Consider the following 24906-nt stretch of genomic DNA (forward strand, 5'->3'; position numbering starts at 1 on the left):
AGGGAAGGCGCTGATCAGCGGGGCTGCAAGTGGGTGGGAGGCCCTGGGAGCGGGTTGGGAGAGCTGATGTGGGGCTGCTGACGTATTACTGTGGCTCTTCGGCAACGTACATTGGTAAATTCTGGCTCCTTCTCAGGCTCAGGTTGGCCACCCCTAATTTAGTTGGTGCTGGTCCTTCTTTGAACAGGGGATTGGACTAGATGACCTCCTGAGGTCTCTTCCAACCCTAATATTCTATTATTCCTTCTGTCCTCCCTCTCAAGTTTCAGTATAAATGCTTGTTTATAACACCTTTAACAATTTTGACCCATGAAATGAATACAACACATCCCATTTCATATGTGTAATGAACGTTAAGAACCACTAACTGCCCCCCAACCTATTCAATAAAATAAGACATCTTCAAGTTATGTCCTGTTAGACTGCATTATTTATATTGCATTCATTAATTAAATTACATTACCATGTGCGAAGTTCTAAATCTTATGTTATGCAGGAAGTCAGAATAAGATTACTAGAGATTATTTTAATTCCAGACATGAATAGCAGCCTAAAAAAAAAAATCTCATTCACATAAAATATTTCTCCTTATGTACATAAATATTTTATGTGAATGAGATTTTAAAATTTACTGTAGCTGGAGCATGTAAAAAAAGCTATCCTATTAAGGATGCCTAAGTAACTAAAACGGAGAAGCTTTAGTGGCCTCATCCTTTGGGACAGGAACTTGAAATTTAGGCAGGGATGGCCTCTGTTAGAGTAATCCTTTTGCTGTGCCCATGAAAATCCACCCAAATTTGGCCAAGTTATAGATCTCTGAAAAACTGCAGTTTACACATGCTTAATAGAGGCTTAGTAAACCTCCATAACTAAATTACACAGACATTCTCTCCACACTGGGCAGCGTCCAAATTGGAGCTAAGCCAGGTTTTCCATGCAATGCAGCTTTGAACTGCTGTGGGCCAGGCCTGGTGCCTGCGCAACATTAACACTGCCTCCTCATGAATCTACACTGCAATATAGTATTTAAACTACATACTCACAAGGCAGTATTTCCCAAGAATCCCAACTCATTCAGTGCGCAATTAGTGAGACAGCTGAGCAAGCTTATTTTTGCTTATTTCTGTTCAGTGAGAAAATCCCTACCTCATTCACTGTACAGAGGGTACAAATCTACTCATATACATACATGAACATTCACAATCAGACCATTAGTTTCAATGGATTTATGTCAGATTTATACTGTGATAACTTCAAACACAACTAGGCCTCAAATGAGCCACAAATCTAGAAGACCATCTCATTCACTATGAACCCCTGCCTCACTGAGGGCACATCTTCTAAACCAGTGGTTTTCAATCTTTTTTTCTGGGGACCCATTTGAAGAAAATTGTTGATGTCCGCGACCCACCAGAGCTGGGGATTAAGGGCTTGGGGTGTGGGAGGGGCTCAGGGCTGGGGCAGAGGGTTGGGGTACAGGGGTGAGGGCGCAGAGTGGGGCCAGGAATGAGGGGTTCAGGATATGGGACAGGACTCTGGGCTAGGGCAGGGGGTTGGGGTGCGGGAGGGGGTCGGATCTCTGGGCTGGGGGTGAAGGCTCTGGGGTGGAGCTGGGGATGAGGGGTTTGGGGTGCAAGAAGGGGTTCCAGGTTTGGGGGGGATCAGGGCTGGGGCAGGGGATTGGGGCACAGGGTACAGACTTAACTCCGGTGGCTCCCAGTCAGCAGCACAGCCGGGGTGCACCGCGGACCATGCTGTGCCCCAGAAGCGGCCAGCAGCAGGTCTGCTCCTATGCAGAGGCATGCAAGCAGCTCTGTGCAACTCTTGCCCACAGGCACTGCCCCCCCTTCCCAGTTCCCGTTGGTCAGTTGCCGGCCAATGAGAGTGCAGAGCTGGTGCTCAGGGCGGAGCCCCATGGCCCCCCTACCTAGAAGCTGGACCTGCTGCTGGCCACTTCCGGCGCACAGCACGATAGCAGAAAAGGTAGGGCACTAGCCTACCTTAGCTAGGCAGCATCACTGACGGGACTTTTAACGTCCCGGACCAGAGTAAGGCAACCCAGGACCTTATATGCCGTGACCCAGTGGTGGGTCACAACCCACGGTTTGAAAAACACTGTTCTAAACTATACATTGAACGATGAATGGGTCCTGTGAAAATAATAGCATGCAGTTATGTAATTAAATACTGTATTACAATGCATACAGCACAAAGGGGCATGTCTAAGGTTTAGCATTAAAATTGCAATTTCCTGACTTTTCAGTGTTGACATTTCATTCAGATTGCAAATTTAAACAGTTTTTTTTAATGTAATATGAATTCATTTAAAAGGGACACAATCACATCAGTGGGAAAAAGGAGTCGTCTTGTAGCAGAAGGAACCAAGGAATGCTCTTCTTATGTCAAGGGACGTATATAGAAGGGTGACTGGATGTTTTATGCATATGGGGAGGGTGCAGAAAGAACATGAATGGAGAGACAGGTATCACACACAGAGCAAATGGGAGTACCTCACAATCCTATTGCTCTTTGCAGTGCAGGAAAGGAAACATATAGTGGCACCCAAAGTTGCTTGTTATACTTGTCCTTTGGTTCCAAGTTCATCTCACTTGCATCTTGCTGTTGATGTAGAAGCCTAAGTTTAAGTTCTCAGAGTAGTTCAGAGGATTTAGCTATCTCTCTTCCACTAACTATAACGGAAGCTTTGAAAATCTCAACTCTATTTTCTGCTATATTAAAAAGGAGAATCTGCAGTGGTCAATGGACTTTTATTGTTTTTTCAGACTGAAAATCTACAATTATCACTGGCCTGTCACACCAGAAACCTAAAGCTTTCTTTGTTTTGTTAGGGGTTGCTTTGCTTTAAAACATAGGAATTGCCATACTAGATCAGACCAATGGTCCATGTAGTCCAGTATCCTACATCTGACAGAGGGCAGTACCTGATGCTTCAAGGAAATTATAAGAAATCCCATAGTGGGCAGTTCTGAAACAACTTCCCTATAGGGGAACTTTCTTCCTAACCCTGTGAGTCAGAGGTTGGCTTATGCCCTGAAACCTGAGAGTTTATAGCCCTTCAATTTGTATTTATTTAATGTAACCAACTGCAGATGTTCTCATCCATATAAACGTCAATTTTTTTTTAAAACTAAGAGATGAGGCCTGGGTTAGGTATCTTAGCCTCAATGATTTCTCGTGGGAGTTAGTTCCAGAGACAAATTGTGTAAAAAAGTATTCTCTTTTTTTATGGCTTAAGGGGTAAAGTGGGACCTTGGCCCCTTGTAATAGTCACACCTTAAATCAAATCAAACTATTTATTCAGACAATGAAGACTAGTGAGTATGCTTGCTGCAATACATTAGTAGAAGGGAAGACACTTTTTAGAACAGTTCTAAGCCTATAGCACAGGGGTTCTTAAACTTTTGTACTGGTGACCCCTTTCACATAGCCAGCCTCTGAGTGCCACCCCCCTTATAAATTAAAAACACTTTTTACATACTTAACACCATTATAAATGCAGGAGGCAAAGCGGGGTTTGGGGTGGAGGTTGACAGTCTGCGACTTCCCACATAATAACCTTGCGATCCCCAGTTTGAGAACCCCTGCTGTAGCATTTGAATGGATAAATGTTTTATTTCATTTTTATGTGAAAAAATTTTTAAATAGGGTATGAAAAAGCTATCAAACACTTGCCACAGTTTGATACAAAAGACTGCAAGGGAATAGACTATACCAATAAAGTTCAGGGACAACACCTCACTGAGAAGCCCACCTCCCCTCCTGCTAGCCACTGAAAGGTCCATCACACCAGTATTCCATTCATTACACCAACTCCTCAGAGAATACAGGATCAAATATAAGGTCTTAATACTAATCTTTAAGGTCCCCCATGGAACCAGCCCAAGATACCTCAGAAGGGTGTCTCTCTTCACAACCAGGAACATCCACCATCTCTTAAGTTCCACTGGAGCTATGAAGCTGTCAACCTCAGAACAAGACAGAGTCAAGGCTTTGGTACTCATGTCCAAGGAGATAAAAATGACTACAAGTTTCACAGCCTTCAGAACAAAGTGTAAAATATTTATTTGACTTAGCTTTCCCACAGCTGCAACTAAAAAAAATGACTAAAAAAAGAAGAAAAGAGTTGTGAAGACAAGAAGGGGGAAGTGGGAAGAAGAGGAATATTAGGAGAGAAGGAAGGGAAGAAATAGAGATTAAAAAAAAAAAACATAGCACCAATTGTTTGCAACTGTGGTTACTGTCTTTGGGGAGGTGCCTAAAAATTATGCAGATGGACACTAACCAGGGCCGGTTCCAGCTTTTTTGCTGCCCCAAGCAGCAAAAAAGAAAAAAAAAAGCCGTGATTGGCAGCACTTCGGCAGCTGTTCTACTGGGCCACTTCATTCTTTGGCAGCAATTTGACAGCCGGTCCTTCCCTCCGAGAGGGACCGAGGGACCCACTGCTGAATTGCCGACGAAGACCTGGACGTGCCGCCCCCTTCCATGGGCCACCCCAAGCACCAACTTGCTGCGCTGGTGCCTGGAGCCAGCCCTGACACTAACAAAAAAACAAGTTTAGTTATATTATACACACCCACAGTCTACTAGTCCCTGTACCAATTCAGGGGTTTCCATCCTTCATATTAGTCTGTCTAGAGCAGCTCTGATATATTTGAAACACCTCCATCCTCCTTCTGGTTATTGGCAGAGAGAATCTCTCTCATCTTGCCACTACTACCCCACACAACATCTTAGAGGCTTCAAGAGGGGTGGCTCTCCTTTATTCTACCCCTTCTTCCAGCACCCTCACTGTTACCAATAGGTCTCCACTATTCTACTCCCACCTCAGCCTCCATTTTTGAGTCCTCTCCTACATTATTAATAAGTCACTACCTCTGCTGGTTTCTAATAGTTTTCCCAAGCAAAATCAGAGGGAAAATAGCATGAAATCTGCTAACGTCAATGTTGCAACACTGATCAAAATCAGCATGGAGTTACCCACTGAATATGCTTATGAAAGCACTAAGCAGCAATGGCAGCAACACAGTTGTCTGCCTGCAGATTGTGGAAGATACCAGAGCATTGCGTTACTTTTGGAAAGCTATTATCACAAACGTAAGAGTGTATTCCTGGGAGAACTCTGTGCAACTGCATACATGCAGAATTCATGTCCGGTGCAGAACTTTTTTTTCTCCTCTGCAAAAAATACAGTTGCCCACAAAGTGCTGCAGTTCTGCCTTTCTCCCACCACAGGCCGCTGTGGCACGAGAACAGCTGACTGACTGGCAGCAACAGCAAGCAGCCAGCTACTTTCATTACAGCAGCCTGCTGGTGGAGCCAGGTTAGGAGGCATAGTGTGGCACACAGGGCTACTGGGGGGTCACAGACTTGGGTTCAGAAGGGCTAGTGGGGGGACAGACTGGGGTGTGGGCTAGGGAACTAGTGCGGTGACAGCACTGAGCCAGGGGTTGAATGGAAGGGGGCTCCAGGGCCACATGGGGGCAGGAGCAGATGGGCCTGACTGAACGGGAAAGGCTCAGTGTCAACCAGTATCAGCAAGGGGGAATCTCCCCAATTTGCTAACAATCCTCCCCTCAAAAGAAACAGTTGCATATTTCTCCCACCCACACTCAACAACTCTCCAGGTATAGTCCCAGGCTCCTTCCGACCCTCAGCTCCTCCATTACTCCTGACTCCCCCAAGCCTTTACACTGCTTTTGAGGGATGCAGAAATACATTTCTGTATTGTAGTTTAAATAAATTACTCAAGTTTTGTATTAATATGCCTAGTAAGGAATCTAATTGTCAAAAAAATATTTCGTGATTTATTTAATTTATTTGTCTGTATTGTTACAGAAACAGTTACTGACAGGCATTTTGAAATAAATTACCAAAATAATTCAAACTGGCATGTTTATATAGTATTATTTTGACAAACAACATATACAGGATTTTAAAATATTGTGCGCACAATTTTTAATTTTTGGCACAGAATTCTCCCATGAGTAATAGGAGCCAAATATGTCATGACTTTTAAAGGTAAGTTTAAATTCAGCAGAAACCAATAGTGTTAGCAAGGGCCAGCTTCTTATTTGCAAATGCATAAATGGATTTGTCAAGCCATTCATACTTGTAGGCCGCAGTGTTGTTGGTCTTAGGCTATTAAGAAACAAGGTGTAAAGGTAACGTTTTTTAATTGGACTAACTTCTGTTGGTGAGAAAGACATGCTCACAGAGCTCATCTTCAGGTTAGCTGCAACACTGTGACTACTTCTCAGACCTGAAGAGCTCTGTGTAAGCTCAAAAGCTTGTCTCTCTCACCAAAAGAAGTTAGTCCAATAAAAGATATTACCTCATCCACCTAGTCTCTCTAATATTCATAAGACTGATATGTTTCCAAATATTTCAGATGTCTTTTACAGAATATGTAAAAGTAGTGAATAGTACATTTACGTTAATACAGCAGAATGAGGAGGAAGCAACCCTGTAATCTGATAGTTTTGTTCAAGAAACACAGAAAAGGAAAACTTGAACATGCAAAGATTAATTGAGATGTTTGAATTCAGACAAGGTAAATTTAGACAGACCATTAGCAAAAGGTCCTTGACAGATCAATGTAGCCACGGGAGTCTCCCAAAAGGGGTAGAAACCCCATCACTAAGGTCAATAAGACAGGCCTGGCAGAGCCCTGAAGATCGAATTCTGCCAGGAACACGCCCGCACAGGCCCCGGGGAGGTTCTGACTGAGCAAGCCTTTTCCAGCGCTAATTCTACGTGAGACACGAGGCAGTTGCAGCTTCTGTGACTTCCTCGCTTGCCCCATGTGCCAAGGCACCCTTAGGCGCCCACTGTCCAGAGGCGGCAGCCGGGGCCAGCTGAGCTCACGCGGGCTCACGGAGCCCCGCCATGCGGAGGGCGGCGGCGCTGAGGACTGCGCGTCAGTCAGACGTGACTGCTCCAGTCAGACCGTCCCCATCCCCCAGCGCCGCGACGAGCTCCCCGCCCCGGGACCGGTCCCAATCCACAGGCCCCGGCCGCAGACCACAACCCGCGTCCCCCGACTGTCCCCGAACCCATCTCCACGCCCCGCAGGCTCCTCAGAGCCGGGACACTCGGGCAGGGGCGGCGGGCGCGAAGACAGGGCCCATCCCCAGAACAGCGGGAAGCCCCCGGGCCCCGAAGGCGGGCACCGCCCTCCCCGGTACTCACAGCCGTAATGGGGCCGGACCACCCCGAGCCCGTCAGCTTCCTCCGAGACAGACATGGTGCTGCGGGCCGGGCCGGGCCGGGCCGTTCGGTCGCTGCGGGGCTGGGCGGACGCAGCAGCGGCTGAGGCGGAAGCTGCTGTTCCTGTTCCTGGTTTCAGCGCTGGGTGTGCCGCAAAGAGGCGCCGCCCGCCCGCCCCCGGCAGCCCGAGCCTTGCGCTCTTGACGCCGCTCCCCGTTCTCCCCCCAGCCCGGCTCCTGCCCCTTCAGCCCTCGCCCACCGCGGGCCCCTGCCGGAGCGGGCAGCGCGCGCTCCCGACAGCCGAGCTGCAGCCCCTCATTCAGCCCCAAACCAACGCAGAGCCGTGCTGTCCCACACCGCCCCCCGCGGCCTCCAACAGCCGCGGTACTGCCCCCCCCTTCCTCCCCAGGTGTGCTGCAGCCCCGCACCCAGCTGTGCCATCCCTCAGCCCCCCGCAACCCTCTTCGCCACGCAGCCCCCACCCAGCTATGCTACTGTCACCTATAGCCTCCCCATCTGTGCCACCTTCCCCTACCAAACTCCTCCCTCCCACAGCTCCGCCACAGCCCACCCCACACGGACCTCTGAACTGTCTCCCAGCTGCGCTACCCCCCACTGCCCTCCACCCAGCTGTGCCAACCCTTCCAACAGACCCCCACAGCACCCAGCATGGCCTCGGTAGCACCACACACACAGAGCCCCCAGCCCAGTCCCCTTTTGTGCCCCCCCATAATCCCCTACACAGCTGCACTACTGACCCCCCTTGCAGTATAGGTAGCACCACACAGACACATCCATACCCACCACACTTCTGCCTCCCCCACCTAGCTTTGCTATTGCCTGCACAAACACACCTCCTGCACCAAGTAGATAGTGCCTCAGCCAGGGTGGGTCCCTGTCCCCACACACACTTTTAGCTGTGTTCCCCCCAAGACCAGCTATGTTGCCCCCTACAGGCCCCACCCAGCCACACCTCCTTCTACACAGAGAGCCCCCCAAACAGCCACACTGTCTCTGCCCCCAAACACAGCCTCCCTCAGCTACACCGCCTACCCCTGCCCAGCTATACCGCCCACACACAATCCTCTTCACCAAGCCCAGTCCTGCCACCCCCCATAAACACAACCCGCTGCACCAACCCTGGAAACACATACACATGCTCACAGCCCAGACATGCTGCCAGCTCCAACACACACAGCCTCACCACCTCCTGCCCCACAGCTGTGCTGGTCTTCCCCACCTCCACACACTCAGCCATGCTAACCCCACATACATGAAGCCCCCTGCCCAGCCATACCATCCCAGCCCACACACAAACAGATCCCCTAGCCCAACCACACCACTCCCCTCCACAGCTCCTCTCACACACACACAGTCAAGCAAGGCCCCACACACAAAGCACCCCCAGTCATGCAAGGACACCACACACATTCAGCACCCCCCTCAGGCCAGCTGCACCTCTCCCCAAAATCTCTCAGGCCATCCGCACCACCCTCCAGTCTCACACCACACCCATACACTCATCCCCTCTGCTCAGCTGTGCCACCCCTACACACACAGCCCCCTGCCCACATACACAGCCCCTCCAAACCCAGCCACACCACTCCCCTTCGCAGCTGCACTGGCCTGCTCACACATACACACCATCTCAGCCATGCCAGACCCCACACACACACACTCTCACACTCAGCTGTGCTGCCCACCCACACCATCCCAAGCCCATGCTCTCCCACAACCCCTCACTGCACAGCACCCCCCACACACACACACAGAGCTCCCTACCCCCATCCAAACAAATGGGAAACTATCCAACTCCCAAATAGCCTTGATGGGCAATACTTCCCCACGCCCAAGCAGCAAGTCCAGGGGTTTAAAACAAAGACAACTTTATTGAAGGGGAACAAAAGAATATGTTTGAGAAAGACTGCAACTAATAAATTATCATCTAGTAGGTAAGGCTTCCAACCTCCAGTATGTCTTAAAAACAGACTCAAGCTCAGCCCTCTACTGGCAACTGACTAGCAAGTGCCTTCTGGACATTTCCTTCTTCCTCAGCTCCCCACTCTCAGGCCCTGTTTACACTAGCAAGTTTCTCACAGTAAAGCATCTCTCTACACTGTAACTCCTGAGATGTACACACTGCCAAGTCACTAAGTGCACAGAAACTGCACTGTTGCAGCTCTGTAAAAAAAACACCAAGACAAGAGATGTACATCTTTCTGTGCCGGGGCTACAGCGCTGTAGTGCCAGTGTAGACACTGGTCGATTACAATGCTGTAATTGGCCTCTGCGAGGTGTCCCACAATGCCTGTTCTCGCCTCTTTGGTCATCGGTTTGAACTCTAATGCCCTACCCTCAGGTAACCAACCATCATCCCCACCCCTTAAATTTCTTAGGAATTTTGAAAGTCCCCTTCCTGTTTGCTTGGTGATACATGCAGTGGTCTCAGCACATCTTTCCAGGTGGCCATGTCTGCTCCACGCACCAGGCAATCCCCCACTTGGAGCAATGCTGAGCTGCTGGACCTTGTCAGCATTTGGGGAGAGGAGGCTATCCAGTCCCAGTTGCACTCAAGCCATAGGAATTAAGATACCTATGAACAGATTTCACAAGGCATGACAGAAAGGGGCCATGACTGGGACACACTGCAGTGCAGGGTCAAAGTGAAGAAACTGCGGAACACCTTCTACAAGGTGCAGAAGGCAAACCGCCCCTCCAGTGCTACAGTCATGAACTGCCGGTTCTACAAAGAGCTGGACACAATAATTGGCGGCGACCCCACCTCCATTGCGAAGAGCACTGTGGATACTTCGGTGCCTCGCGTGCCAGTCAAGAGTGGACTGAGCCATGAGGAGGAAATCTTGGATGATGATGTGGAGAGGGAGGGAAACCCAGAGGCAGAGGATGACTCGGAGGTCAGAGATGCATGCAGCCAGGAGCAATTTTCTACTCCGGGGAAGGCTAGCCAGTCACAGCTGTTGGATGTTGGCGAAGCGCAAACAGGAGAGGAGGCCCCTAGTAAGTGGATTTGATTTTGGGAATCACTGAAGCGAGTTGTTGTGGGTAGGAGGGTGCAGAAAGTAGGCTTGCCTCCCACTGTATGCCTAGTCCAAGCGGTGGAACAGGCTGTTGACTGACTCCCTCATTTCACGGGACTCTGCCTCAGAGATCTCAAGGAAACTCTCATGGAGATACTGGGCAATCCACTGCCGCAGGTTCTTTGGCAAAGCTGCTTTGTTTCTTGCCTCATTAATGGTAACTTTCCCGCTCCACTGTGTCGTCACGGGGAAGGAGGGGACCATTGCTGCACACAGGCCAGCCACACAGGGGCCAGGGTGGAAGCTGCAGTCTTGGAAAAGACCCTCCCATGATTCTCTGCTCACCCTCAGCAGCAAGATATCTTCCATAATGATCACATCCTGTGGAAAGTGTGGGGACAGGAATGATTATCAGGCCCTACCCTACAGTGCTGTCTCTCCCCAAGAGCCATGTGCCCAGTGTACAACAGGGTCCGGGAAGAGTGATTTACCCTGCCTCTGCAGCTCCTCACCATTTTGGGGGTTTTGTGATTCATGTGTGCTTGTCTGGGGTCAGCCAGTTAGTGTCATATGTGTGACTACTGGCTGTGTTTTAGAAGTCATAGGGTATATCTGCACTACAGGATTATTCCGATTTTACATAAGCCGGTTTTGTAAAACAGATTGTATAAAGTCGAGTGCACGTGGCCACACAAAGCACAATAATTCGGCGGTGTGCATCCATGTACCGAGGCTTGCGTCGATTTCTGAAGCGTTGCACTGTGGGTAGCTATCCCATAGTTCCCCTAGTCTCCCTCGCCCATTGGAATTCTGGGTTGAGATCCCAATGCATGATGGTGCAAAAACAGTGTGCGGGTGATTCTGGGTAAATGTCGTCACTCATTCTTTCCTCCGTGAAAGCAACAGCAGACAATCATTTTGCGCCCTTTTTCCCTGGATTGCCCTGGCAGATGCCATAGCATGGCAACCATGGAGCCCGTTTTGCCTTTTGTCACTGTCACCGTATGTGTACTGGATGCTGCTGACAGAGGCGGTGCTGACAGAGGCGGTACTGCAGCGCTACACAGCAGCATTCATTTGCCTTTGCAAGGTAGCATAGACGGTTACCAGTCGTTTTGTACCGTCTGCTGCTGTCATGGGTGCTCCTGGCTGGCCTTCACTGAAGTCAGCCGGGGACACAAAGACAAAAATGGGAGTGACTCCTCGGGTCATTCCCTCCTTTATATTTGTCTAAAAATAGAGTCAGTCCTGCCTAGAATATGGGGCAAGTGTACTAGACAACCAGTGTATCAGAGAACCAGAGAGCACAGACGCTCCATGTCAGATCCCGCAGAAATGATGAGCTGCATGCCATTCACGGGGGGTGCCCCTGCAACAACCCCACCCGTTGCTTCCCTCCTCCCCCAACCTTCCTGGGCTACCGTGGCAGTGTCCCCCCATTTGTGTGATGAAGTAATAAAGAATGCAGGAATAAGAAACACTGACTTTTTAGTGAGATAAAATGAGGGGGAGGCAGCCTCCAGCTGCTATGATAGTCCAAGCAGGACATTTAACGGTGGGGGGGAGAAGAGCCCAGCCTCCCACTGCTATGATAGTCCAGGCAGTACAAATCTTTTCTTTAGACATGAAATGGGGGGGCTGATGGAACTCAGCCCCCAATTGCTATAATGAGGACGGTTACCAGCCGTTCTGTACCATGTGCTGGGAATGACCGGGAGTCATTCCTATTTTTACCCAGGCGCCCCTGGTCGACCTCACCTGAGGACAGCCAGGAGCACTCATGGGTTGATGACAAGGACGGCTATCAGTCCTTTTGTACTGTACCATCTGCCACCAGGGAGGGGAGGGGAGAGGATGCTGCTGTTCAGTGCCGCAGCAGCACATCTACCAGCAGCATGCAGTAGACCTAGGGTGACATTGAAAAAAGTCAAGAAACGATTTTTTCCCTTTTCTTTCACGGGGTGGGGGGTGGGTAAATTGACAAGATATTCCCTGAACCACCCCGGACAATGTGTTTGACCCTACAGGCACTGGGAGCTCAGCCAAGAATGCAAATACTTTTCGGAGACTGTGGGATAGCGGGAGTCCTCAGTCCCCTCTCCCTCCCTCCATGAGCATCCATTTGATTCTTTGGCTTTCCGTTACGCTTGTCACACAGCCTGTGCTGTGGACTCTGTATCATAGCCTGGAGATTTTTTTCAAATGCTTTGGCATTTCGTCTTCTGTAACAGAGCTCTGATAGAGCAGATTTGTCTCCCCATACAGCGATCAGATCCAGTATCTCCCGTACGGTCCATGCTGGAGTTCTTTTTGGATTTGGGACTACATTGCCACCCGTGCTGATCAGAGCTCCACGCTGGGCAAACAGGAAATGCAATTCAAAAGTTCGCGGGGCTTTTCCTGTCTACCTGGCCAGTGCATCCAAGTTCAGATTGTTTTCCAGAGCAGTCACAGTGGTGCACTGTGGGATATCACCCAGAGGCCAATACCGTCGATTTGCAGCTACACTAACCCTAATCCGACATGGCAATACCGATTTCAGCGCTACTCCTCTCATCGGGGAGGAGTACAGAAACCGGTTTAAAGAGCCCTTTATATCGATATTAAGGGCCTCGTTGTGTGGACAGGTGCAGGGTTAAATCGGTTTAACGCTGCTAAATTCGGTTTAAATGCATAGTGTAGACCAGGCCATAGAATATCAGGGTTGGAAGGGACATCAGGAGGTCATCTAGTCCAACCCCCTGCTCAAAGCAGGACAAATCCCCAGACAGTTGGGGTTTTTTTACCCCAGTTCCCTAAATGGCCCTCTCAAGGATTGAGCTCACAACCCTGGGTTTAGTAGGCCAATGCTCAAACCACTGAGCTATCCCTCACTGTGTGCTGCAAACAATACTTCTTCTGTAAAATGTTGCATTTAAACTTCACAGAGATGACCTTGGGAGCCCAGCCTCCTTCTTTGTTATTGGCGGCCGAACGGCTCAGCAGAATTAGAAAGCGGACAAGAAGAATCAAGGAGGCCTTTCTGCATGATGTTATGATGCACTCCATGGCCAAGAAGCAGGAATTGAAGAAGTGGCAGGACAGCGAGAAGAGGGACCAAAAGGAGAACACAGCACGCCAGAATGAAGCCACAGAGTGGCTCTTAAACGTTATGGAGTGCCAAGCAGATACGCTCCAGGCAATGCTAACTATGCAAACTGAGCAGCTCCGTGCCCGCCCTCCCCTGCAGCCGCTGTCACAAAACTCTTTCCCATGGTCCCCACAGACACTGCCAACACATTCTTATCAACCTCCTGGCTCCTGTCTATATCTGTGGTATTCCACTCCTTCCCCCTCACATTCCAGCACTGTGGACTCCCACTACCCACTGCACTCAACACTCATCCCTCTGCAGTTTGGCCCTGCTGAAGTACAGTAGCCACTGCATTGTACTCCAAAGAGAATGCTGGATATAATCCCTAGACATACACAAATTTTTAGCTGTCCCAAGATGCCACCTCCTCCAGGGATCTTCCCTTCCCTCCAACCCCTTCACTGCTGATGGGTTTTTTTTGTTTGACTCTCTCCTCTGGTTGTTGTTTTTTAATGAAAGAATTGTGTTGATTTGAAAGCAATCTTTATTGATTGAAAGCAAACAGAGCCCTGAAAAGCAATAGACAATTATGTTAAACCTTCATATTGCATCATCTTCACCAATCACCTCCTAGCACTAGAAGCACTGCACTCGCAAGCATAACAACAAATATTAGTGACTTTCAGTTTCAAATTGCTGCCTAAAGGCATCCCTGATCCTTATGGCCCCACGCTGCACCCCTCTAATAGCCCTGGTCCCTGACTGTTCAAACAGCCTGCAAGCACTGAGCCTCTGTGGTCCCACAGAGGCAGAGGCAGCGCCAGCGGGCCTTAAAATGGCCAAAAGCACACTCAAGTCATTCTGCACTTGCTCAGCCTGTCGTTGAACCACTTCTTGCTGCTGTCACAATGTACCGTGTACGGCTTCATAAGCCTTGGCATTAAGGAGTAAGCGGGGTCTCCCAGGATCACAATGGGCATTTCGACTTCCCCTATGGTGATCTTCTGGTGCAGGAAGAAAGTCTCTGCTTGCAGCTTCCTCAGCAGGCCAGTGTTCCGAACGATGCGTGCATCATGCACCTTTCCGGACCAGCCTGCATTAATGTCTGTGAAACATCCACGATCAACAAGTGCCTGGAGAACCACTGAGAAATACCCCTTCTGATTAATGTACTTGGTGGCTAGGTGGTCTGGTGCCAGAATTGAAATATGCGTGTCATCTATCACCCCTCTGCAATTAGAGAAGCCCATTTGTGCAAAGCCATCCACAATGTCACGCACGTTGCCCAGAGTCACGGTCTTTTGTTGCAGGATGGGATGAATGGCCCTGCACGCTTCCGTCAAAACAAGTCCAATGGTCGACTTTCCCACTCTGAACTGGTTAGCGACTGATTGGTAGCAGTCTGGAGTAGCCAGCTTCCACAGTGCAATTGCCATGTGCTTCTCCAACAGCAGGGCAGCTCTCATTCTCATGTCCTTTCACCGCAGGGCCGGACTGAGCTCATCACACAGTTCCATGAATGTGGCTTTCCTCATCTAAAAGTTCTACAGCCACTGCTCATCATCCCAGATGTGCATCACAATGTGAGCCCACCACTCAGTGCTTATCTCCTGAGCCCAAAAACGGCATTGCACTGTGGTTGGCACCATCCCACACGCAATCTTGTGTTGTAGCTAGTATGCGTGGCGAGATTAATGTCACACTCCTCTTGCCTTTGTAGTTTAAGGAATAACTCCACTGCCACTTGTGATATATTGGTCAGAGTGAGCAGCATACTGGTCAACAGTTTGGGATCTCTTCCTGCAGCCCAAAGAGGCAGGGTGCACAGTACACAATCATTGAACGATGGTGCCAAATGCAGACGGAAGTACAGGGATTACTGGGCTGCAAAGCAGTGCATCCCAGGGCACTGGGACAGGACCTAGGATGCCCCATGACCCCCTCTGTCTTCCCACAACTCTTAGCAGCAGAAGAGGAAGAAATGCTCTGTGGAATAGCGCTCCAGAGTGCAACACTCCAAATTCCAATGCAAGTGCCACAAGTGTGAACACACTATTGCACAGGCAGCTGACAGTGTGAACACACAACAGATGCTTCCCTTCAGTGCTCTCTGAGTGGCGCTGTAACTCCCGGCGCTGTAACTTTGCCAGTGTAGACATGCCCTTAGTTTATTAGCCTGGGTTGGTGGAGTCCACAGATTCTGGAAGGTTTAAGCTGCCCCTACCACTTGGCCCAGCTGAAGTGATTTCAGCTTTAACTGGTGGGTGGAGACTGTGACACTGCATCCCATATTCTTCAGAGTGATATTATGATGATATGATCGTAGCATAATTATGATGTATTTTATCCAAGATACGTCATGTTAGGTGTCATTAGAAAAGTTAAGATTTGCCGAATATGATTATCCTATTTGTATAGATGTATCATTTTGATGTCTGACATTATGAATATTGACTATCTGTATTCCAAATGTAGTTACACCTGGGAAACGCCCACTAGACAAGATGCTTTTAGTCTAGATAGTGGGTTGGGAAGGGCCTATTCAGGGCAATGGGCCATTAGGAAAAAAGCAATAGGCCTAAGGAAAGTAGCTTATCTTCCACTTGGTGATGAGCCTCCCTGAGAACACTCCAAACAGCCTGTGAGTAATGGCTGCTATGACTCTACAAGGACATGTGATCAGACCACATGATGCTGGACTCCATCTTGGGATGTCAGTATTTTTCCACAGACTGGTCTGGGACCCAAGCTTTGAAACAAAGGTTTCCCGATTCAAAAGGTATGTAAGACAGGGCATACCATCATCTGAGGTTCTTCACACCCCCGACAAGAAGACTCCTAGAAACACCTGAGGAACAAACACTGAACTGGGGGAAGTGATGGACCAAGGCTAAAGAGATTTCTAGCCTGTGAATCAAACACCTGGGGATTCCAAGCTGTAAAGCAAGTGCAACTTGCCACTTTAGAATCTGCAGCCTGGTTATATCATCTCTTAGCATGAGAATCTGTTATACATATCCAATCTATTTAGTATATTAAGCTTAGTTTGTGTTTTTTTGTTTATTTGCTCGGTAATCTGCTTTGATCTGTTTGCTATCACTTATAATCACTTAAAATCTATATTTTGTGGTTAATAAACTTATTTTTGCTTTAGCTGAACCAGTGAGTTGGAGTGCTGTGTGTGGGAATCATAGCTCAGGGGCAAAGGCTGTTGCATATTCCTTTCCACACTGAGGGAAGGGGCGAATGTTATGAGCTTATGCTGTGCAGCGCAAGATGATATAATTTTGGGTTTATACTCCAGTGGTGCGGGGTGAGTCTGGAAAGCTGGGAAATTGGCTGCTGTCTGCTGCATGTATTTGAGTGACTTGGGTGAAACTGCTCTCTCAGGTAGCTCAGTTTCGGTGTGTGGTGCCATCTGCTGTCAGGTTGGGTGATAACAGGGCCTGGGTTAGGCTGGCTGTGTCTCCAAGGAGTGTAAGCAAGGCCAACCCAACTGAGTGGTTAGAGGGGTCCAGCACTTCCCACAGCTCTCAGACTGCACCCCTGGGGTGGCAACCTGTCACTGAGACATATGCATCAGAGTTTTTTATGAAAACTACTGTTCTCTCTGCAGTCTCAAGTTCTTCAGTCCTTCAGCTGGAACTCACCTCAGCCCAGCACGTTGTCTCAAAGCTACCTCTCTACTAAGTTTGCTCAACAGAGTTTACAGCATACAGGATTTTTTAAAAATCCTTATAACTACAGAAATAACCCCAGCATTCATTCAAACAAAACTTCTTTCTCTAACCCTTGCCTGGTCCTCTTATCACCTAACTATGCCTGACTCAATTCCTGTTCCATATTTGGTGCAGATCTCTCATCCCTTTCTTTCCTAATAGGGTCAGAAATATTGGTCAGAATGACCTACGTATAAACAAAATGCAGCTGTTGCTTATTATTGTATGTAACAAAAGGTATAAATGCTTGCTGTAATTGCTTACCTGTTGAGAGACCTGCCTAGGAGGGGGAAACCCTGTGTCCTAGCACACTCCCTCCCTCTATACAATTGCTTGAGAACAAATAAAGTAACTGACTTTGCTGCACCCAACCAAAAAGTGAGAACTAAGTTTTTCTCCGACAATCTGGGGGCTCGCCCGGGCTGGCAATGCCCATGGAGACACAGACAGCTGCTACGGATCATTCCCCTTCGAACCCCATGGCGCCACAAGAGAGGTATGAGACCTTTTGAAATCTCTGTTGGGGTATCGGAGGAGGACTGTCCGTGGGGCCGTTTGTCCCTGTTGGGCTTACGCCATCTGAACTTATTGACTGTGCAGCAAGATCAGATGCAGAGCAGTGCTGGGGAACTGTTTCACTGCCCCCAACAAGGTTAGTTTGAAGTGGTACTGGGGACTTAGTTTTGCCACCCCCAATAAGGTAGTTGTATGCGGTACTAGGGAACTGTTAGTTTGGCCGCACCAATAAGGTTAATGCGTAAGGGAAATGCATTAGGTATACACCAGTGCTGAAGGGTTTTTACTGCTTCAAAAGGGGTTATTACTGCGTGAATGAGAGTTGCCTGAAGACGCCCAGAGTATTCTGCGAAGCAATAGCTCGTGACCAGAAATATTCTAAAGCAAGCCTGGTAACTCCACCTAGAGGATCTGTAGAAGATCCGACCCACGTTGGGCTGACTCAGCCTGGCATCGTCCAGCGAGGAAGCTACCTGGGTCTAGGAGTGTGTAAACCCATCTTCCCTCCCACTTCTTCTTTCCGTGTGCCTCTCCTGTGTGAGTGCCCTGTAGCGTGAGATCCTTAGTTTATCAGCCGCTAGCGAACAGGATATTTTCCCTGCGTAGGATTGGAAAATGGGTGGGGGACAGTCTAAGCATTCCCTCTCACCTGCTAAGGGTGCCCCAGTATTTTACATGTACATACATTATGGTCCTAGAACCTGCAGATATTTAGAAAATTGGAATCTTTACACGCGTGGAAATCCATCTAAACAATGCCCACTAGAAGGTACCTTTAATCGAGATAAGATCATACATCTCAGAGGAGCTTTTAATCACCAAAAATAAAAAAAGCCTCTGACACACAGTGCGAGCAATTTGTCTGTTGAGGAAAGGAACGGGTTAATTTGAAATTCAGCTTTGCCCAGAGATAAAGAGAAAGTTGCTCTGTGTTCAAGATCAAGAATCAATGCAGACCATGCTAAGTACAAAGAAAAACTGTTTTCGGCGCCAGCTGGCTGTGGAAAAATATAGACAGAGGCAAACCAAATGCAATACAAATTACAGGACTGAGATTACATTTGCAAAGCTTAACTGTCCAGTGAGATCCAACAGTGTGCCTTTGCGACCTTGGAGCCGGTGTGGCTTGGTGACGCTGAAGAAGTCACAGGCAGCTGGTCTGGACTGGAATCTCTGACAGAAACGCCGCAGGAGATCCCAGAGTGTAAAAGAACAGCTCTCCCAAGAGCGGAAGCATGTTGGAAATTCTGGACAAGCTGTATACAGGATAATCTCCCGTCCACTTCTCCCCCTTCTTTGAACATTATACACAGATGTGGCCAGTCTGGACATACATGTGTGAGTATGAAAGTGGCTTAGGGCTTGGGGCATTAATGTTTTTTTCCTGAGTGATGTGGGAGTGCTCCCAATACTCTCTGTTGTTGTTTTATTATTTTATGAATGAAGCTTTAAAATTCAGTCATATGGTGTGTTTTCCTTTATCTTCCCCAACGATCCTGCAGTGTCAGCCTGATCACCTGACACGAGGGATAGGTTGGTAACATAAATTTGTCACAGTTTGGTGGGCAATTGAGAAAGGGGGAGCCCTGCAGAATTCACACCATCTATTTGTTTTGCCCTTGTTATTTTATGTTATAATTAACTCAGGCCTAAACAGAGACTGGGAATGGTTGGGTCATTACACTAATTGAATCTATTTCCCTATGTTAAGTTCTTCTCACACCTTCTATGGGTCATCTTAAGTATCACTTCAAAAGTTTCTTTTCTCCTGCTGATGATAGCTCATCTCAATTGATTAGACTCTTCCTGTTGGTATGCATACTTCCACCTTTTCATGTTCTCTGTATGTATAAATATCTCCTGTCTGTGTGTTCCATTCTATGCATCCGAAGAAGTGAGCTGTAGCTCATGAACACTCATGCTGAAATAAATTTGTTAGTCTCTAAGGTGCCACAAGTACTCCTGTTCTTTTTGTTATTTTTATGTTTGCTTTGCTTTGCTTGGTATTGTTGGTGTTATATGTTGAGGATTGCATGATTAAAGGTGTGCCCACTCTCAGCCGTAGTAAGTCTGAGAACTGGAGAGGGGATTAGCATTCCTCTCTCCACCCCGGTTGACAGGGAAGGGTGGAGGTGGATTTACCCCAGTTGTAGCAGGACTGGGCAATAGAGAAGTTGGAGAAAAGGCAAGAGATGTGTACTTGATAACTAGAATTGAGCAATGAAGACCATAGATCATGAACCAGGCAGCAACTCAAACCTATGCCCAGGGCAAGTTGCAGGCCTTGAGACAGGACTTCCAGATAGAAAAGGAAGCACTGGCTAAGCAAGTACTGGTCCTTCAGGGACTTGTCAAAATTTAACCATTTGTGCTCAGCATATGCCATAACACCAATGTGTTTGCCACAAGAGGAAATTGAATAGTTAAACGCCAAAGGGCCATGCATTTTTGCCCAGGTGGCAAGCCTCACGAGGGAGGACTCGGGTAGCCTTGTGAGTAAGAATATTTAAGGGGAGAGACCAGGAATGGTGGGGGCTAATTGAGAAGCCCACTCTCCTAAACTGGTAGTGGAACAGAGCCAGTGCCCATGGAAGGGACGGTTCCACAAGAAAAGCAAGAGTGGGCCCAGGCGGGCAGACAAGAGATTGGAAAACAGGTTGGAAAATTTTGAGGGCATAATGGAAGGAAGGAGTAAGTAAGTTTAAGCATGGGGATTTCAAATACCCAGGACAATACTTGAAATGGTGATCTGAGTTGATCAAAAGTGGCACTGGGAGACAAGCAAGTGCTTTAAGGAAAGAGTGAGATGTTAACTCTGTAGCAAATTAGCTGAAGAAATGTATACAATGCTATATAATTAAAATCCTATTAGGCTTTAAGGGGCTACAATAAGTAGTGTTTTCTTTCAGATCATTGTGTGTTTGAAAGCAGGAGTTAGAAGTAAAAAGGCAATCAAAATTCTGGTAAAGTTAATTGTATCCCTTTTTAAGTAAGAATCTTTAAGCTGTGGATAGCTTTGGATCCAGAAACAAGCCAGAAAGCATCTGTATTAATGCAAATTATCTAACTGATAAGGTAGGAGCCACTGATACCTGGGCTGCCTATGAAACAAATACAAGAAAATATAGGGTAATTCCTCTGTTTTGCCTGAAATCAACAAGGATATTTGTATATTTTAAGCAATGATTGACTGCCCGGAAGGGGTAGACCTCTGTTCTTTTTGTCTTTCAGATAATCAGAGAAAACTGATGCCAGCTGAACAGCATTCAACGTACCATGCATTTACTGGCACAATAGGAATTATGTTTTTGTGTTCTATGTCCTGTCTTGTGGTGTTTGTCTCATGGACAGACCTGTTGTGTTTAATATTTTCATAGGATAGTCTAGTTTATAATCAAACAGAAGGGTTAAATCAAAATGCAGATACTTGTTTTATTCAGCTTGAAATACAAAGTGTTTGGAAACATCAGGAAAGTGTGATATACTAAAGTCTAATACATTTGCTTAAGTAAGAAAAAGAAACTTCATTGGCCAGATCTTTTAATTGAGAAATTGTTGTTAAAATTTGCATACCATCTTTGGAAGCAAGGACATGAAAAGTTAACCCACTCCCCATATTGCACATAGGATCCTTCTGGCTACCTCAGATTTCTAGCCAGAGGGCTGGGGAGGGTGGGAAGCTATTGGACACCAGAGGTTGTATGGAGTGGACTCCTCAAAAGTGGGTGTGCTTGTCCTGGCTTGTTGCTCCAAAGCTCTGTAATAAAGTTATTTTATTGGAAGGGTATATGTGGGATACATTGAATAATAAGACTAATGTACTGTGTAATGGCAATATGTATGTGTTCATTGTTGGGAAAAGGTGTATGAGTGAAGAGTGGAAGTTTTCTTTGTAAGTTAAAAGAAGCCAAGAAAGGGAGAAGGAAAAAGAACAGAACAAATTAACTGGGGGAAAAAAATAGCTAGCCTGCTCAGTCTAAAGATAAGACTCTGGCTGCTCACAGCTAAGACTTGACTGACAACCAAGGAAAGAGGGGGCTTGAATGTGCCCAAGCAGCTATGAGATGTGCAAAACACTGCCAGGCATTAATGAAATGTGTTAGGTTTCTTTTCTCACAAGTAAAGAAGTGCTACTCAAAGACCGTAGCCAGGAGCGGCACCAGAAACTCTGGTGCCCTAGGCAGAATTCGGGGGGTGACATTTTGTGCACTGCCCTCGCGGTGCGCGGGAGCTTCCGGTTCCACTCTCATCACGCCACAGAAGGACCCTCTGCCGAAATGCCGCAGGTGACAGCGACAGTCATTGAGCTGCTCAATTGCCTGTCACTGTTTTCTGCGGCACGTTGGCAGAAGGTCCTTCTTTGGTGGCGCAACGGGAGCGGAACCGGAAGCTCCCGTGCGCCCTGTGGGGAGCACACAAAATGCCGCCCCCCCGAATCCTGGCACCCTAGGTGACCACCTAGAGTCACCTAATGGAAGCGCCGGCCCTGACCCTAGCAGCTCTGCCACTCCTTGGAACCAGAAGACTGGATCTATGTAAAGGTCCACCAACGAAAGACTGCTTTGGCTCCATGATGGAAAGGCCCTTATTAAGTCCTGCTAACTATCAACACTGCTGTGAAGTGCCAAGGACTGACTGCTTGGACCTATGCTTCTCACTGCAAAAAGACCCCTCCACCTCAGGAGGATTCTCCTACTGATGATTAGCCTATTTCTCCTTCTAGCTCTGCTGTGCCTTCTGGACAGCAGGGAAAAAGAACAAGGTGAAGTGCTAGTAACCTCTCCTTTGTCCACTGACAGACCTACTGTGCCTTTGGATTTTTTAGAAGAAGCAAAACCATTACAGGGTAATGTGCTGGTAACCTCTCCCCTGTAGGATGCCGAACCACGACTGCTTTAGGAAAGAAGAAGGAACATTCGCTCCACTAAAATTGCCAAAGTCCAGGAATTCCTGACTACAAAAGACATTAAGAACTGACCCTGATGAAGAACAAAGAATTATACACTGGCAGGAAGAAATCTGTGAGAACCATGCTTGGGAATGTGGTATTGATTGGATGTTGGGGTTTATTCTACAGGCTGTGCCCTGTGTTTTGGAAAAGTCCTTTAGCATGTATTGCCCTCCCTAACTGGATTTTAAATGACAAGTACCAAAGGCACTTGTTGCCACTACCCCTACCATGTCCTCCATTACACTATTACCCCTGTAATACATCCAGATACAGACAATGCCATATATTTGATAAAACCAATGGCCAAGGCCTTCACACTTTAGTGATTTATTTAAAGATTGTTTGGAATGGAGATTTTTGATCAGTTGAACCAGCTTTAAACTAGGAGCTCAGGGGAGACAGTTGGGAGATGCTCATGTAGCGTCCATGCCTGGTTCTAATATTGAACAGGAGGAAAATCAAGAAAGTGAGAATGCAGCAATGGAGAAAGGAACAGCAGTGGAAAGGAGAATAGACATTAAGAGAAAAGAAAGAGTACCAATTCAGCTAAGTCAGGTAGGCGATACCAGCAGTAGAATGACTGTACCTCTTTAATGTTTTTAATGAAATAAATACTACTGGGGATTGTGTGATTATGGAAGACTTAAACTTCTCAGATACAGATTGGAGGCAAGTGATACTAACAATAGTAGGCCCCAGATTTTCCTGGATTTGATAGCTGACAGACTTCTGCACCAAACAAACAGTCACTGAACCTACAAGAGGAAATGCCATTTTAGATTTGGTATTGGTGAGTAGCGAGGACCTCTTAGAAGAGCTGGTTGTAGGGGACGAACTTGGTTTGAGTGATCATGAGCTAATTCAGTTAAAACTAAATGGAAGGATAAACAAAAATAGATCTGCAAATAGGGTCCTTGATTTCAAAAGGGTAAACTTTTAAAAAAGTAAGGGAATTAGTTAGGGAAGTCGACTGAACTGAAGAACTCAAGGATCTGAATATGGAGGAGGCTTGGAGTTACTTTAAGTAAAAGTTGCAGAAACTATCTGAAGCCTGCATCACCAGCAAGGGGAAAAATTAATATGGTAGGGTTGCAGATCAAGCTGGATGAGCAAGCATCTGAAACAAGTGATTAAGAGAAAGCCTAAAAGGAATGGAAGATGGGATGGATCAGCAAGGAAAGTTACCTCTTGGAGGTCAGAAAGTTTACGGTTAGGGTTAGGGTTGTCAGGGATCCAGCCGGTAGTGTGGGCATATCCAAAGTTCTAGTCTCTTAAGGGCTCAGGGATTTAGTGGAAGGAACTGTGATTATTGAGGGCTACACATGTCTCACAATCACAGCTGCCACAAGGCGTTCAAGAGGTGTTTTCTAAAAGATTCCTGAAGCTCAGCCCAAGTGTGAATATGCAGATACAACACTCTTGAAAAACCAGTTACTGGAAGATACGTTCCCCCTTCAAGACTCCTTTTAACTCTCTTTTTCCCAATTATAAAATATTGTAGATGCCTCCCAGCATGGTGAAATAGTTAGATATTTGAATTTCTGATAAACTTTTTACTTAAAATATTTTTAAAATTATAAATCCAATACATCATTTGTGAGAAGATGGCATCTGAAGATTGGGTAGAGAATGTATTTTTTAAAAATCTTTTGGTCCCTGTAGTCAGTAGTGATAGGAGGTTGTTATCAATGTTAGAGTTACAGATTTGTTTCTGCTTGCTATGAGAAATTTCAGCCTATTAATTGCTTATCTGCAATGTTCCTCCAATGGAAGCTGTAATTAACCTTTTAATTTATGTCTGACTCATCTGCTCTTTAAAATAATAATAAACATTGGAGAATGTTTCAGGGCTTTGGTGTTTTCCTATCCAACAATGCCCATATGTTCTATTTCCTTCCTCCATTTGCCCCTGGCTTTTCTGATCACACTCCACCACAAGAGACTGGAGCAACTTGTATCATGTCAGCCTCTGGTCTGCATCAATGTGACATAAAAGTAGCTAGGGAGGATATGTCCCTTGTATGTTTCTTTTATTTTCATTGTGTTTATTACTGAATTCTTCCCTTCTCCCAGCATATCTCCTCCTTTAAACTCTTTGCCTTGTTGTCTTTACTTGACAATTTATCTAATGTTGTTCAGCCTTCTGCATGCCCTAAAACTGAATTAGGGAGAGTGAGCTCAGGTATGTCTTTATATGTGTTTGATGTGCTAAGAGTAAAATCCCAAGCAGGTGAGTTATGCTCACAACTAGATACTGTGGTGCCTTAGAAATACAATACAGACAGAAAAAAGGCCAGCAGGGTACTTCCTACCTTATTTTAAAATCTCCTTACCAAAGGAGAATCTGCCATCCTCCAAGGCTAGGGATGCCCTGGGTCATTT

At 47.0% G+C, this 24906-nt stretch overlaps 1 protein-coding gene across 2 annotated transcripts in view; it reads right to left on the bottom strand.

The window, feature by feature from the left end:
* Window positions 1-7389, bottom strand: part of IQGAP1 (IQ motif containing GTPase activating protein 1) — a 164130-nt gene extending 156741 nt beyond the window's left edge. The window contains exons 1-2 of one of the 2 annotated variants that reach the window (XM_030576756.1): window positions 7210-7387; window positions 3910-3986 (exon numbers count right to left, since the gene is read on the bottom strand). Coding sequence is in view for 1 of the 2 variants with exons in the window: in XM_030576755.1 (XP_030432615.1) it covers window positions 7210-7264 (55 nt within the window). In the remaining variant the exon portion in view is untranslated. Of the gene's footprint in view, window positions 1-3909; window positions 3987-7209 lie in introns of both variants that reach the window. The other variant, XM_030576755.1, reaches the window with a different exon arrangement.
* Window positions 7390-24906: the final 17517 nt, after the last annotated feature.

This window comes from Gopherus evgoodei, chromosome 10 (genome assembly GCF_007399415.2).
Source record: "Gopherus evgoodei ecotype Sinaloan lineage chromosome 10, rGopEvg1_v1.p, whole genome shotgun sequence".
NCBI lineage: Eukaryota > Metazoa > Chordata > Testudines > Testudinidae > Gopherus > Gopherus evgoodei.